Raw genomic sequence first — 16,571 nt, 5'->3', positions numbered from 1 at the left:
TTTTTGTCCACTTCTGTTGTTGTCAGCGGCACAGGAATCTGTGTCTCTTTTTGTTGCGTCATCTTGCTGTGTCAGCTCTCTGTGTGTGTGGCGCCATTCTTGGGCAGGCTGCACTTTCTTTCATGCTGGGCGGCTCTCCTTACAGGGCACACTCCTTGAGGGTGGGGCTTCCCTATGTGGGGAGCACCCCTGTGTGGCATGGCACTCCTTGCACGCATCAGCACTGTGCATGGGCCAGTTCCACATGGGTCAAGGAGGCCTGGGGTTTGAACCACGGACCTCCCATGTGGTAGGTGGATGCCCTATCCACTGGATCAAGTCCGCTTCCCTTTTCTATCTTTTGATGCTATAGCCATTTTTGTATAAATTTATGCGTGGACATGTGTTCTTTTATCTTGGGTATTTATACCTAGGAGTGGTATTGCTGGATCATATGGTATCTCTATGTTTAATCATTTGAGGAACTGCCACAGTGTTTTCCAAAGTGACTATAACATTTTAAATTCCCATCAGCAGTATAGTAGGGTTCAAATATTTCCACATCCTTACTAACACTTGTTATTAACTGACTTTTCTTCTAGCCATCCTACTGAGTGTGAAGTGCTATCATTTTGTGATTTTGATTTGTATTTCTATGATGGCTAATAATGTCAAGTATTTTTTCACATGCTTATGGGCCATTCATATATATGTTTCTTGGAGAAATGACTGTTGAGATTCTTTGCCCATTTCTTAATTGGGTTATTTGCCTTTTTATTATTGAGTTGTCCAGTTGGCTTTTAATACTTCATTTGTTAAATGAATGGGTATTGGGGGAATCCTCCAATGTGAAAGTGACAGAAAATACATAAAAGGAACTTGGAGGAAATAGATAATACTGAACACAGAAGAATTTTTTAAAAAGTGTGAGTAATTGTCTTAGAGAGTGAAGGGAAGAAATCATATTCATGAAACAAGAGCAAGATGCCCTAAAAGGGATCAGAAATAGAAAGTACCCTGGAAATTTAAAATATTATTTGCTGTATTTTTAAAATTTTAAAATCATGTCAACATTATAGAAAAGTAACTAGAGTAGTATAAAGAATTTTATTGCTCTGAACCATTTGAGAGTAAGTTGCTAGGTGCATGCCCTATCGCCACTGAATGGCTTACAGTATTTCTTGGAAATAAGGACATTCTACCACAATGCAGCCATCAAAACCAGGGAACTAATGTTGATGCATTACAACCATATCATCCTTAGACCCCATTCAAGTTTTGCTATTATCCCAATAATGTTCTTTGTATCATGATGCTCTGGTTTAGACTCGCGTGTATTTAGTTGTTAAGTCTCTTTAGTTTCTTTCATTCTGGAACAGTTCTTTAGTCTCTCTTTGAATTTCATCTTCCTACCTTTGAAGATAACAGCAGTTATTTTGTAGAATATCAATTTCAGCTTATCTGATACTGCCTCAAGATTTGATTCAGATCATACATTTTTTCCTTAAAATTTTTTATTTTGAGACATTTTGAAACTTCCAGGACAGTTACAAAAAAGAGTAAAAAACCAGTACAGAGAGCTCCAACATACTCCACCCCCAGATACCCAGATCTGCCAATTTAATGTTTCACCACATTTGCTCTGTCATTCTGTCTGTCTACCTGTTTATCTATCTACCTGCCTCTCTATTTTATGAATGTTTGAGAGTACAGTGTACAGTATGCTCCTTGTGTAAAGTATGTAGTGTACAGTATGCTCCTTGAACACATAATACTTTCATGTACATTTCCTAAGAACAAGGATATTCACTTATGTAAGCACCTTAAGTACAGTTACCATCTGCTTCCCCCTATATACTTTAGGCATTAACTCCCCAATGCCCTACTCTTCTGCCCCTGCTCCAGTTAACATGTTCTTTATTTTCTGTCTCTGTGTGTTTTCATATTCTAGCTATTTCACATAAGTGGAATCGTAACATACCTGTCCCTTTGTGCCTGACTTATTTCACTCAACATAATGTGTTCAAGATTCTTCCATGTAATAGCATGTAATAGAATGTCATTCTGGGGAAGTGGATGTGGCTCAACTGATAGAGCATGTGCCTTCCATATAGGAAGTCCAGGGTTTGAACCCGTGGCCTCCTGGCCCATGTAGTGAACTGGCCTATGCGCAGTACTGCCATGCGCAAGGAGTGCCATGCCACGCAGGGGTGTCCCCCGCGTAGGGGAGCCCCATGCACAAGGAGTGCACCCTGCAAAGAGAGCTGCCTCATGTGAAAAAGTGCAACCCGCCCAGGAGTGGCGCCACACACACAGAGAGCTGATGCAGCGAGATGATGCAACAAAAGGAGACATAGATTCCTGGTGCCCCTGAGAATGCAAGCGGACACAGGAGAACACACAGCGAATCAACACAAGAAAGCAGAGATTGGGAGACATGGAGGGGTGGGGAATAAAATAAATCTTAAAAAAAAAAGAATATCATTCTGGAAGAGAAAAACCATATGATCATCTCAGTTGATGCAGAAAAGGCATTTTACAAATCCAGTATCCTTTCATGATAACAACACACAGGAAGCTATGAACAGAGGATAACTTTCTCAACATGATAAAGGGTATTATAAACAACCCGCAGCAATGATCATACTCACTGGTGAAAGACTAAAAGTTTTCCCCTAAGATTAGTAACAAGATAAGGATGCCTACTCTCCCCTGTTATTCAACTTTACACTGGAAGTTCTAGTCAGAGTAGTCAAGCAAGAGAAAGAAACGTATTCAAGTTGGAAAGGAAGAAGTAAAAGTATCTCTATTTGCAGATGTTATGATCCTATATATAGAAAATTCCAAAGAATGTGCAAGAAACCTACTAGGTATAATAAGTGAATTCAGCAAAGTTCATACAGAATTGCAAGGGGCCCCAAATAGCCAAAACAACTTTGAAAAAGAAGAACAAAGTTGGAAGACTCAAAATTTCTGATTTCAAAACTTATTACAAAGCTACAGTATTTAAAACAGTGTGGAACTGGTATAAGGATAGACAAACAGACCTATGGAATAGAATTAAATGTCCAAAGATATACTGATACAACTATGACAGGCTGATTTTTGACAAGGGTCATAGTCTATTCAGTTGGGAAAGAATAGTCAAGAAATGGTGCTGGGTCAATTGGAAACCCATATTCAAAAGAATGAATGTGCCCCCTACCACTCACCATATACAAAAATTAATTTAAAATGGATCACTGACTGGTGTGGAGAGGTGGCCCTCATGGTTGCTGAGGGCAGGGAAAGGGAAGAAGAGATGTGATGTGGGGCATTTTTGGAACTTGGAGTTGTCCTAAATGACATCACACGGACAGATGCTGGATATTATATATCCTGGCCTAACCCACTGAATATACCTGGGGGAGAGTGTAAACTACAATGTTAACTATAATCCATGCATTGCAGCAGTGCTCCAAAATGTATTCACTAAATGCAATGAATGTGTCACAATGATGAAAGAGGTTGTTGATGTGGGAGGAGTGGGGTGGGGTTGGGTGTGGGGTATATAGGAACTTCTTGTATTTTTTAATGTAACATTTTTTGTGATCTATGTATCTTTTTTAAAAACGACAATTAAATTTAAAAAATTTAAAAAAATGGATAAATGACTAAATGTAAGAGTTAATAATATAAAAGTTTTACTAGGAAACATAGGAAAACATTTTCAGTACCTTGTAGTAGGCAATGGATTTTTAGATTTTACACCAAAAGCATAAGCCACAAAAGAAAAAATAAAATAGACTTCATCAAAGTAAAAACTTTTGTGCACCAAAAGACATTATCAGGAAATCGAAAGTACAACTTACACAAAAGGAGAAAATATTTGGAAGCCATATAACTGATAAATGTCTGTGGTGGTTTGAAATGTATGTTCCTCAGAAAAGCATTTTCTTAAAGTTAATCCATTCTTGTAGGTGTGGCCTATTGATAAGGCTGTTTCAGGTAAAGTGTGATCCACCTCTATCTTAATGTGTCTTAATCCTCTTTCTGGAGTCCTTTATAAATGGGATGAATACAGAGAGAGCACAAGCAAGTAAGCGAGCTCACTGTGGAAGCAAGAAGCTGAAAACAATGAAACGTGAAAGAATGGGGAGACCAGACTCCGCCATGTACCTCTCCATGTGATAAAGGAACCAAGGATTGCTGGTAATAGGTCTTCCAAAAGAAAGCAGTCCTTGATGGTGCCTTTATTTGAACATTCTCATGATCTTAAACTGTAAGCTAATAAATTCCCATTGTTCATAGCTAACCCTTTTCATGGTGTCTGCTTTGAACAACCTAGATAGCTAAAACAGAGTCTAATATCTGTATATATAAAAGAACTCCCCAAACTCAGTAACAATAAGGCAAACAGCCCAATTTAAATATGGACCAAGGATTTGAATACATCTTTCTTCAAAGAAGACATTCACATGGCCACTAAGAATATGGAAAGATGCTCAGCATCATTAGCCATTAGAGAAATGCAAATTAAAACTACCACGAGATGTTGCTTCACACCCATTATGATGACTATTGTTTAAAACAAACAGGGAAGTAGACTTGGCCCAATGGATAAGGTGTCCGCCTACCACATGGGAAGTCAGCAGTTCAAACCCTGGGCCTTCTTGACCTGTGTGGAACTGGCCCATGGATACGCGCAAGGAGTGCTCTGCCACGTAGGGGTGTCCCCCATGTAGGGGAGCCCCATGTGCAAGGAGTGCCTCCTGTAAGGAGAGCCACCCAGTGCGAAAGAAAGTGCAGCCTGCCCAGGAATGGCACCACACACACGGAGAGCTGACACAGCAAGGTGACACAACAAAAAAGAAACAGATTCCCAGTATAGCTGATAAGGATGGGAGCGGTCACGGAAGAGCATACAGCGGATGGACAGAGAGAACAGACAACTGGGGTGGGGGCGGGGGGGGGGGGGAAGAGAAAAGAAATAAATAAAAAAATAAATCTTAAAAATAAATAAATAAATAAAACAAACAAAGCCAAGTGAAAAATACCCAGTTTTGGAGAGGGTGTGTATAAACAGGAACCCCCACACATTGTTGGTGGGAATGTAAAATGGTGCAGCCACTGTGGAAACCAGTTTGGCCATTCCTAAGAAAATTAAACATAGAATTAATAAATGATCCAGCAATTCCTCTTCTAGGAATATACCTCAAAGAAGTGAAACCAGGGACTTGGACAGATGTTTGTACACCAGTGATCATTGCAGCATTATTCACAATAGCAAAAAGATGAAAATAACTTGAAGTGTTTACCAGCAAATGAATGGATAAACAAATGTGGTGTATCTATACAGCGGATTACTATTTAGCCATTAAAAGAAGTGAAATGCTAGAACATTTACAGTGGTATGATGAAACTTAAAGATATGTTGAGTGAAATAAGTAAGACACAAAAAGATAAGTAATTGTGTGATTCTCTTGTGTGAAATACTTAGAATAAGCAAATTCATAGAGTCAGAAAGCAGAACAGTGGTTACCAGGGATGGCAAGGGGAGTAAGGAATTTTCAATAAATGAGTATGAGTTTTAGTTTGACATGATATAAATAGCCTAGAAATAAATACAGGTGAAAGTTACATAATGTTGTCAAGGTACTTAATGTCAAAGAACTGTCCCACTTAAAATGTTTAAAATGATTTTTATATTATATATATTTTACCACAATTAAAAATAATTTTTAAAAATTTATATATTAGCTTTCAGTTTAAGTGTATGAAAAAGCAAGATGTAAAATATCAATTGGCAATAAATGTGTGGGTTTATTTTTGTGTCCTCAATTCTATTCCACTGGTCTATATTTATGTCTATCCCTGTGCCAGTACCACACCCCTTTGATTGCTTTAGCTATGTAGTAAGTTTTGAAATTGGGAAGTGTGAGTCCTCCAACTTTTTTCTTTGTTTTCAGGATGGTTATGACTCATTGGCATCCCATACCCTTGCGTATAAATTTGATGATTAGCTTTTCCATTTCTGGCAAATCTCTGGAATTTGATTATGATTGTATTAGAACTATAAATCACTTTGGGTAGTATGACATCTTAATGATCTTAAGTCTTGCGATCTAAAAGCATGAGGTATCTTTCCATTTATTTAGATGTTCAGTTTCGTTTAGTAATGATTTTTAGTTTTCTTTGTACAAGTCCTTTATATCCTTGCTACCTGGGGTCAAGGTGGGGGTTGCTCTTCTAATGTCCTCTATGGAAGTAACTAGAGAATATATCTATACTTGCATGTGAACATATTTATATTTGCATCTTTATTTATTGCTACAAGTATCCATGTTTATTGAAATCCATGAGTTCACACTGATACCTCAAATTCCAGGTTCTTTTCTAGTTTCTCTGTTTCCACATTTTAACCCCTTTCTCCAACAGTGAGAAATCTGGCTCCCATGACCCTTCATGCGGGCGTCTCTCTATATGTAACAAATGTCCCATCACTTCTGCCACTCTGGCCCTTCTGATCCTGCTCAGGCTCTGATTTACCACACAAACTCTCTCTACTTACCTCTCTTGCGCTCAGTTGTGCTCAGACTCCCCATGCCAGGCAATCCCCTTCATGTGGATGGCCTTTTCTCCTTGTTTGGACCCCAACACCTGTCTGCATAGATGGCCTTCTCACTGTCGTCAGACTTGACACCTTATGCTACCCACACAGACATAGATACCCTCCTCATCCCATTGGACCTTCCTTTTACACTGATGCCCTCTTCATCCTGTTTCTATGTTTATTCAGTATTTAATAACTATTTTCCCTTCATTTTTTTTAAAGATTTATTTATTACTCTCCCCTTTCCGCCCTCTCACCCTGCCCGCCCGCCCCGGTTGTCTGTTCTCTGTGTCTGTTTGCTGCGTTGTCTTCTTTGTCCGCTTCTGTTGTTGTCAGCGGGACGGGAATCTGTGTTTCTTTTTGTTGCATCATCTTGTTCTGTCAGCTCTCCATGTGGGTGGCGCCATTCTTAGGCTACACTTTCTTTCGCGCTGGGCGGCTCTCCTTATGGTGCGCACTCCTTGCGCATGGGGCTCCCCTACGCGGGGGACACCCCTGCATGGCGCGGTACTCCTCGCGGGCATCAGCACTGTGCATGGGCCAGCTCCACATGGGTCAAGGAGGCTTGAGGTTTGAACCTTCCATGTGGTAGATGGACTCCCTAATCACTGGGCCAGTCTGCTTCCCTTCCCTTCATTTTTGTAAATTTTAAATTTTGAAAAATTGTTGATTCACAGGAAGTTACAAAAATAGTAGCGTTCTTTACCCTTCATTCATGCAGTGTTCACCAATGTTTATAGCTTTAATAACTAAGTACAGTATCAAAACCAGGGAGTTCACATTGGCATAATGTATGTGTATAGTTCTTTGCTATTTTATCATATTTGTAGATTTGTGTAAGGACTACTGCAACCAAAATATAGCACTGTTCCATTGCTACAAAGATCTCCCTTGTACTGCCCTTTTATAGTCTCATAAACTCTTTTCCCCCAATATTCAATATTTAATAGATTTAATAATTTAAAACATTATTAAAAAGTCATTGGGATGTGGATGTGGCTCAAGTGATTGAGCTCCTGCCTACCACTTGGGAGGTTCCAGTTCTGTTCCTGATGCCTCCTAAAGAAGACAAGCAAGACAACTGATAGAGTGTCCATCTACCATATGGAGGGTTCAGGGTTTGATCCCTAGGGCCTCCTGACCCATGTGGTGAGCTGGCCCACACACAGTGCTGTCGCACACAAGAAGTGCCGTGCCACACAGGGGCTCTCCCGCATAAGGGTGCCCAATGTACAAGGAGTGTGCCCTGCAAGGAGAGCTGCCCCACGTGAAAAATGCGCAGCCCGCCAAGGAGTAGCGCCGCACACATGGAGAGCTGACGCAGCAAGATGATGCAAAAACAACAAAAAAAAGACGCAGTTTCCCAGCGCTGCCAGAAAATGCAGGTGGACGCAGAAGAATACACAGCAAATGGACAGAGAGAGCAGACAATGGGGGGAAGGGGAGAGAAATAAGGGGGAAAAAAGATGACGAGCAAGAGAGTGAGCTGGCTTGACAGACTTATGTGACAAGCTGGCGTGGTGAGCTGACATAACAAGATGATGCAACAAGAGACACAAGGAGGAAAAACATAATAAGAGACTAAAAAAAGCAGGGGGTGGAGGTGGCTGAGGCGATAGGGTGCCTCCTCTCACATGGGAGGTTTTGGGTTTGGTTCCCAGTACCTCCTAAAAGAAAGACAAGCACACAACGAACAGACACACAAGGGTGGGGGGAGAAATAAATAAAGCACAGACAGCAAGGGTGAGGGGAGAAATAAGTAAATAAAATAAAACAAAAAAAAATCATAAGAAGTTATATTTTTAAAAGTCACAAACCATGTATGTTCATGTATGGGAAGAATTAATATTGCTTACTTCTGTGTGAGGGACAGGCTAGGAAGTTCTCAAGGTTGATTTCATTGGTACTCCATTCCATCCTACTCCATGGCTTTATGCAGAGAGTTTCTGGCTTTTTCTTGAGAGTCCAGTTCAGCCCCTCCAGTGCAGAAACTTCTACAAACTTACAGCCAGTAATTACCATTCTCCCTGCTAGCTGGCTTTCAAAACCTAGGCCTTTTACTGTCTAGTTTGATTATCCATGTGGACTGCTGCCCTTCAGTTCTCATTCATTGCCATGACTTGGTTCCTCCTTGGTTTATGGCATCTGTATATTCCCTTTCTTGCTTTTGAACTTGACTGTTTAATCTATTCTATTTAGAATTTTACTATTCAGAATGAGAAGGAATGCGTCTCTCTCATCAGCTTAGTATACCCATTTTTCTTTTCCTTTTGAAAAATGTCAAGCTGATAGAGAGGTTGAAAGAATAGTGCAATGAAGAATCCATATATCATTTACCTAGATTCATCAATTTTTACCATTTTTTTTGTCCCTTTCTTTCTCCCCCCACCCTTGCCACACTCACATTCACATGCTTTTTTCCCTTCTGAATCATTTGGAAGTAAATTGCAGATAGGATACCACTTCTAAGAAAATACTTTGGCAGGCATCTCCTAAGAGTTAGGGCATTCTCTACACTATAAAAATAACGAAGAAAATGATTATTAATTCACTATGTCATTTAATATACAGTCTATATCCACATTTATCTGGTTGTCTCCAAAATGTCATTTATGTATGTATTTTCTTGATCCAGGATCCAGTCAATGTTATGCAATTTAGAATAATTTTGATTTTCATAACACTGAATTTTTGAACAGTTCAGCCCAGTTGTCTTATTTAATGTCTCAAATTCTAGATTTGTCTGTTTTCTTAAGATTAAATTTAAGTTAAACATTTTTGTCAAAAATAATGTATAGGTGATGTTTTATATTTCTCATTACATGATGTCATGAGGTGTATAATGTCATTTTGTTCAGCTATTGGTGGTACTAAGTTTGATCACTTAAAGGTGGTGATTGCCATACCTTTTTATTATAAACATACATTTCTTCCATTGTAATTAATAAGTATCTGTGGAGTGATAATTTGAGACAGGGTGAATATTCTCTTCCTCAATAACTGTTTACCTAATAGTTTTAGCATCCATTGTTGATGTCTGCCTGAATCAGTAATTACAGTTGAACCTCAGTACAATTTCTTCATTCTTTATTTCTTTTTAATTTATTTATTCCATAGATATTTGTTTGATAGGTAGCACATGAGGTTTTGTGCTAAGCACTGAGAATCAAATGATCACACTGATGCATATTTATAGACTGTGATAAGTATAAAGGAAAAGAATGGAGTGCTGTGAGAGCTTATAAAGGGGAGACATCACCTTTTCTGGGTCTTCTGAGGCGGCCTTCCCTGTTAAAGTGGTATTTGAGCTAAGAGCTGATAAATGATGAGTTATCTGGGTACAGAGGGGCAATTGGAGGCAGTAAGAGAAGAGATCATGAAGAGGGAAAGAGCATGGTACATTCAAGAAATGTATATTCAAATAGTATAACAGTACCCAGCATAGTGTCTGCACATAATAGGTGCTAAGTAAATTATTAGCGGACAGGATAATGGGACTAAAAACTAGCCCAGGTAAACACTTTTGCCACATTATTTATCTTAGAATAAGATGATCAACTCTAAGCCTTAAAAACATGAATTCTCACTTATAGAGCACTTATTATGTGCCAGTCAATGTTTGAAATGCTTTACCTATAGTAACTCATTTGCTCTTGATGTATGCATTATTTTACCATCTAGTTTTACAGATGAGAAAACTGAGTTGCAGAAAATTAAGTAACTTTGTCAAGATCATGTAATTACTAAGTGGCATATGCTAGGATTAGAATTTGGGTAGTCTGTGCCTAGAGTTTATGTTCTTTTTCATTATGCTATAATGCTTCCCATTATTTAAATTATATACAATACTTTTCTTATACTGGTATGCAGGGGTTTCTATAGTATGATGCCTGTCTATCTCTTCAATAGCGTATTGCTCTTATCTATATATATAAATGCTTGTTCCAATTTTACTGACCCTTCATTAATCTCCCATCCCTAAATCACTCCTTGTATATGTCTTTCTATTTGAAATTTCACTTCTGCATCTCCCCTTCTGGAATATTTTATATTCCAGAACATATTTTATATCCATCCTTCTCATCTAGCTCAAATTCATGAATAATGCCTTCCTTGGCCATCTAGCCTGTGATCCAGCCCATTTCTTGAACTTCTGTAGCACTTATTCTGTAGTAATTATCTGTTAAATTAGCCTGACAAATTAATAGCTTAATAACTTGTAAGGTGCTATATCTTCTGAGTTATTAAAATCATTATTATATAACTTTTCTTATTTATCATTATTTATCATTAACAAAGTCATAAACTTCTTTATATTAGGGATGATATCTGAGACTTAAATTGATCACAATACCTTGTGTACAGTAGATCTACAATAAACACGTTGATCTGATCGTGTACTAATATTTTGTGTATAGCAACCATAAAATGCTATTAAGTATCATAGATGTATATTAAATGTGCTAGATTGTATAGAGAGAAATTTCATTTGATGTTAGCATTAGTCTATAAATGTGCAGTCTTTGTATACAAAAATAATTTTGACCTATAAATTGTTAGACAAAAAAGACAGATTTTAAAAAAACCATTCTTGATTGTATAGCAAAAAACACAGAATTTTAAAAAAACATTCTTGATTGTATAGCCTATTTGTCTATCTAAATTTAAGTAAATTAAGAGGAGCCAGTCAATAAATAAAAGTTGACTAAATTAGTAGTCCTGGGGAAATACTTGAATAAATTGATTAAATTCCCTGAGTTGTTTTCTTATTTGTAAAGTGAGAAAAATAATATTAACCTTTATATATCTCAGAGGATAAGAAACACTCTTACAAGTCAAAGAAAATCCACCACTTTCCATATTTGACTTAAAAGTTTACAGTGGCAGGATATTATATCTCTGACTTTCCTTCTTCATTCGTTTTTCTTACCTACACTTTTTTGGGTAATGTGACCTCTCCTCCCATCTGTTTCCAGATATACCAATAAGATGCCAAGCAGAATTTTCAGTATGAAAAGAAAATTTGGAGAAACTAAGGAAGATAGATAAGCATGGGCATTGTGATAATGGAGAAAAAAATGACAATGTTATTTATTAACATCTGCTATGTGCTCTTGCCAGTCTGTTCATCAAGTTACACACCTAGTGTATATGCCTAGAGAATGCTTTTAGGTGGATTAACACTAAGGAAGGTTTAGAAGTGGAACTAGAAAAGAAGCAATTTAAAAATAACCAAGTCAGAGTCATCATTAGCATTTTGGAACTATTGTGTAAAGACTGTCATTCACTCCCATCCATAAACTTTCCTGTCATTTCCCATGTGAAAAAAATTCAATATGCATGTTTTTCTAATAGAAATGTACTTTTATCCCAAACAAAAGGATTCTTCTCCCAACATTTGCAGTTTCTCTTTTGAAACATATCCTATTTAATTGATCAGTAAGTCTGCCTTCTAAGTTTATTTAAATTTTTGTAATTTTCAGCTTACAGTTTTCTAGTCTTTATTAGTTTAAAGATCTTATATCCAATAGGATTGTCTGTTTTATAGTTTACTTTGTTCTGAATAGATTTACAAGAGATTATATCCATGTATACTTTAGATTTACAAATTATACTTTAATAATTGAAACTTTAATACAAATTTGATCTACTTGTTAGGTTTAAACAAGTTTCTTGAGTGGTGTTTCCTCACCGATGGAGAATTACTTCCAAGCAGAAGCTTACAACCTGGACAAGGTGTTAGATGAATTTGAGCAAAACGAAGGTGAGGATTTACTTTGGTGAATCTGTTTACATGTATTTGTTATAAAGAATATGGGACTGTTATGGGATGCAGTACTTTAAAAAATAAAATAAAATCAGGCCAAATGACCTAATGATAATAATAATTGTATATAATAATATTCAGAGGAAGAACTAACATTTTTAGCACTATGTGCCAGATAATATGCTAAGCTATTTACATGGATTATATTATTTAATCTTTTTTAAATTTGTTTTTTATTTTAAATATATTTTTATTAGAGAGTTGTGAAATTACAAAACAATCTTGAACATGTGTGGAATTCCCATACAACAATCATCCTCAACACACTACATTGTTCTAGAACATTGTAACAAATATGAGATAATGTCATCAGACTATTATCACTAACTGTAGACTATAGCATACATTTTTTATATTTTTCCTTCCCCGCTTTTATGAACACAGTATATCTTTGCATTGATCAAGAACATTACAGTATTGCTGTTAACAACAGTCCGTAAGTTACATTAATTGTATATTTCCCATGCTGCTCCACGTTCTTACCACCTTGCAATAGTGATGTACATTTGCTTTATTCCACGGAAGGACACTTTGTATTTGTACAATTAACCACATTTCTTACCCCCTTCTCAGTTCACTGTGTTATTCAGTTCCTAATCTTTAAAACAGTCTTATATGGGTAGATCTTATTTCCATTTACAGATGAGAATAGAACAGGGGTTCTTAACCTTTTTTGTTCCAGGGACCCCTTTGCCAGTCAGGTGAAAACCATGGACCCCTTCTCAGAATATAATGGCAGAAAGTTTTATGACACTCAACATTGGAGGTCAGAGAAAATAAAGATAATAAGCTGATTTCTTTTTTCAATTCAAATTAATGGACCCCCTGAAATCTTTCCACGGAATCCTTGGGAGTCCATGGACTCCTGATTAAGAATCCCTGGAATAGAAGCACAGAGCAGTTAAGCAGCTTCTCCAAGTTTACCTTGCTAATAAGACTTAGAGTCTAGGGTGTGTGATGCAAGAGCCTGCGCGCTTAACACCTATAGTATAGACTCAATTAATGGTCAAGGAAAAGCTTTAGAATGTGCTTGCATTTCCTAAATTAAGAAAAATAGCTTGTTGCGTGATGATTGCCCAATAAAGATACATTATAAATCTAATTTTTAAAGGTTTACATTTTTTAAGAAATTGGCAAAATGGTTAATTAAATTACACATTTTCAACATTCAGTCTAAACACATCTACCTTATGATTCACTTTATTTAGAGAAGCTTTTTCCCCAGATTCTCCTTCTCAGTTTGACTTGAGCTATATATTAAAATCTCTGTCTTCTATCTCACCTACTTTTCCTGTGTTTTCCATTTCTAACAGTGAATGGCATGTAGCAAGTTACACTGACACATTTCCATGGAAATCCATGACTTCAGTAATGGGCTCTAAATCTTCACATTACATCCTTCAGGTTGTTCTTTGATAGCAGTTGAGAGGAAAGATGAGTTTTGATTTTGTCACTTTGGATCTCTGATAAAGCAAATTTTAAACAGAATGTGGGATCATGGGAGTAAGGAGGGAAAATGAAGGATACCTGGAATCGTGCTTTTCTCGTATTTTACCATTGATGACCCCAAGCTGACCCATAAGTCTAGGTTCATTTCTGATTAATGTAAATGTGAAATTGAGTAGTTCAGGATTTTATTGGATCTGGGTGGGCTTTGTACATAGCAAGTCAGAAGGCATATTATCCTCTGAGTTTTAACTGTTTATATGATTATGTTCTTGATCCTTTCTTTAGTTTTGCCCTGTCTATATTTTGCCCATAGTTATTTAAGATATGAGGTACCTAGGCAAAGTGCTATACCCAATCATGTGACTACTATGCTTTGAGAATACCATTGACTTTAATTAAAGTATTACTTCATTATATTAGTCTCTTTGGATACTTTGTATTTAGTTGATTTTCAATACATTTGTTGAATCAGTAAAAATTGTCCTTTTACTTTGAAATGATAGCATTTATTTACATAAGATAAATCCTGTAGAAGGAAAAGGATTTCAGAAACCAGCTTTGTGGGAGTAACTACATGGTTTATTTTTTGAACTATTACTTTGACTCTCACAACTGGCTGATTAAAACATCCACCTGTAGCCTGGTACCTTTGCAAGTATATTTTAAATAAATTGCTCTCTCATTTTGTGTTTCTTTATTTTCTTCTTTAACTGAACATAGATTGTGATGACACCAGGTAATTAATACATACAGATAGGAGATGGTTGTATAATGAAATTTTCAATGCGTCATCATTCCTGTTTGGATATTAGTAAATATTCTTGCAAGAAGCAGTATTTCCTGGAACTAGCATGGAAACATGATTGTTTATTTCAGGGGTTCTTAACCTTTTTATTCCATGGGCTCCTTTGCTAGTCAGGTGAAAACCATGGACTCCTTACTAAGTCCACACTATACTGTGTGTTATTTAATATTATCATACCCACACCAACACGTCCCCACAAGAATAATGTATTTTTGAATTTTCAATTCAAGCTCACAGACCTCCTGAAATCTTTCCAGGGACCCCTTGGAGGTCTGTGGACCCCTGGTTAAGAACCCCTGATTTATTTTGTAAAAGGAATAAATCCCAAATCTCTGCCAGCTCAAATTTCGTAAACATAGATACTAAGCCCATTCCTCTAAAATCTAATGTTTTAGGGACTTTGCTATCTGATTTTTTAGCTTCTTTTCACTACTTCCTTATACTGATTCTTTTCTCAACCCATAATGATTGCTCTTTCAAATTTCTTTGTCTGGGACTTTGCTATTCTTTGTTTCCCCTACTTTCGAATGCCCTTTTTTCCACACTTAAATAAAACTGTCTTTGAATCCTAGCTCATTTCCTCCTGCCTCTATGAATTTGAGCTTGCTACCTCAGCCTGGAAAATACCTTTTTCCTCTGAATTTATTTTCTCATACTACGTAACAGTTTACAAATATTTATGCTACCCTGTACTGCTAATTCATAATAGCAATTCATATGTATTGTGTCTACATCTTACTCTCTGAACTAGCTTATGTATACTTCTTGGAGGCTGGAGCTATCATTTGAATTTCATGTTCCTCAAGCCCAATGCTTAACTAGTGTAGGTACTCACCAGTGTATTGTGTACCTACTTTGTACTAAGAACTATGCAAAGTGAGGACTTAAGTTGAAAAGAAATAGTTTCTACCTTCAGTGTAAATAGGTAAAGAGACAGGTAAACAAGCCATTGTTTAGTAAATGCTTTAATAGAAATATGAACACGATACCATAGGAGCATTGAAGATTAATCTTATTGCCGATGGGAATGTAAGTTCAGGATCATGATTATCAGAGTGACTATACGAAGAAAGGCAGACAATAAGTGTATTTCTCATTTCTCTCATTTACTTGAATATATGTAATAGTACTGTAACCTGAGAGAACAACCTAATTGTCATAATTATGATCTGGAAAGTAAATGTCTAATTTGAAATTATGCATATTATAGGATATAAATATGTAGATTGAATAAGGTAAATGAATACTTTTTTCCAAATGTCCTCAAGTATTAAAGTAAATATGAGTCTAATTAATCTATTGTGATGTGGTTATGAACAGAATTTCACATACTGTAGCAAACTTTTTTTTACTTACTGTTATTGACAAATTTCAAATACATATACAATAAACAATAGTAAAATAAGCCCCAGTATACTCATCACCCTGCTTTGACAATTATGGGCATTATTCTATTTTTGTTTCATTTATATTTCCAACCACTCTTTACTCACTGCTTCATTGCTTTTTTATATTTTTAGGTAAAAGTTATATACTTTAAAATGTGCAATATAGTTTTGGTGAATGGATACATCTGTGTAAAGCACACCCCAATCATGATGTAGATTATAGAGCATTCCATCTCCACAGAAGATTCTTCATTTTCCTTCCCATGGTTACTCCCTCCTCACTCCTGTTCTGATTTTTTTTCTACCTTAGGTTACTCCTTCCTTCCTTCACCTTATGCCCAGTGAATCTGAGGGGCATCATCTCTATGTTATATTTACTTTAGTAACATAGTTACTATCTTTAGTAACATAGTAATTATGTTACTAAACTGAAGTATAGAATTCTTTTGTTGTTTGGAATGTTCTGGGATATTACCATTTGATCTTGTTCAATTTAGACTTATAACACATATTTGCAGGGGAAAGTCAAAT

At 36.6% G+C, this 16,571-nt stretch overlaps 1 protein-coding gene across 3 annotated transcripts in view; it reads left to right on the top strand.

Moving 5' to 3' along the window:
• Positions 1–16,571, top strand: part of ZFYVE9 (zinc finger FYVE-type containing 9) — a 279,436-nt gene that overhangs the window by 84,297 nt on the left and 178,568 nt on the right. For all 3 annotated transcript variants that reach the window (XM_058303586.2, XM_058303585.2, XM_071217438.1), the window contains exon 3: positions 12,230–12,335. In XM_058303586.2, the coding sequence (XP_058159569.1) occupies positions 12,266–12,335 (70 nt within the window). In that variant the 5' untranslated portion in view covers positions 12,230–12,265. The remainder of the gene's footprint in view (positions 1–12,229; positions 12,336–16,571) is intronic.

This window comes from Dasypus novemcinctus, chromosome 9, assembly GCF_030445035.2.
Source record: "Dasypus novemcinctus isolate mDasNov1 chromosome 9, mDasNov1.1.hap2, whole genome shotgun sequence".
Classification (NCBI taxonomy): Eukaryota; Metazoa; Chordata; class Mammalia; order Cingulata; family Dasypodidae; genus Dasypus; species Dasypus novemcinctus.
This window is presented reverse-complemented; position numbering and strand designations above follow the sequence as displayed.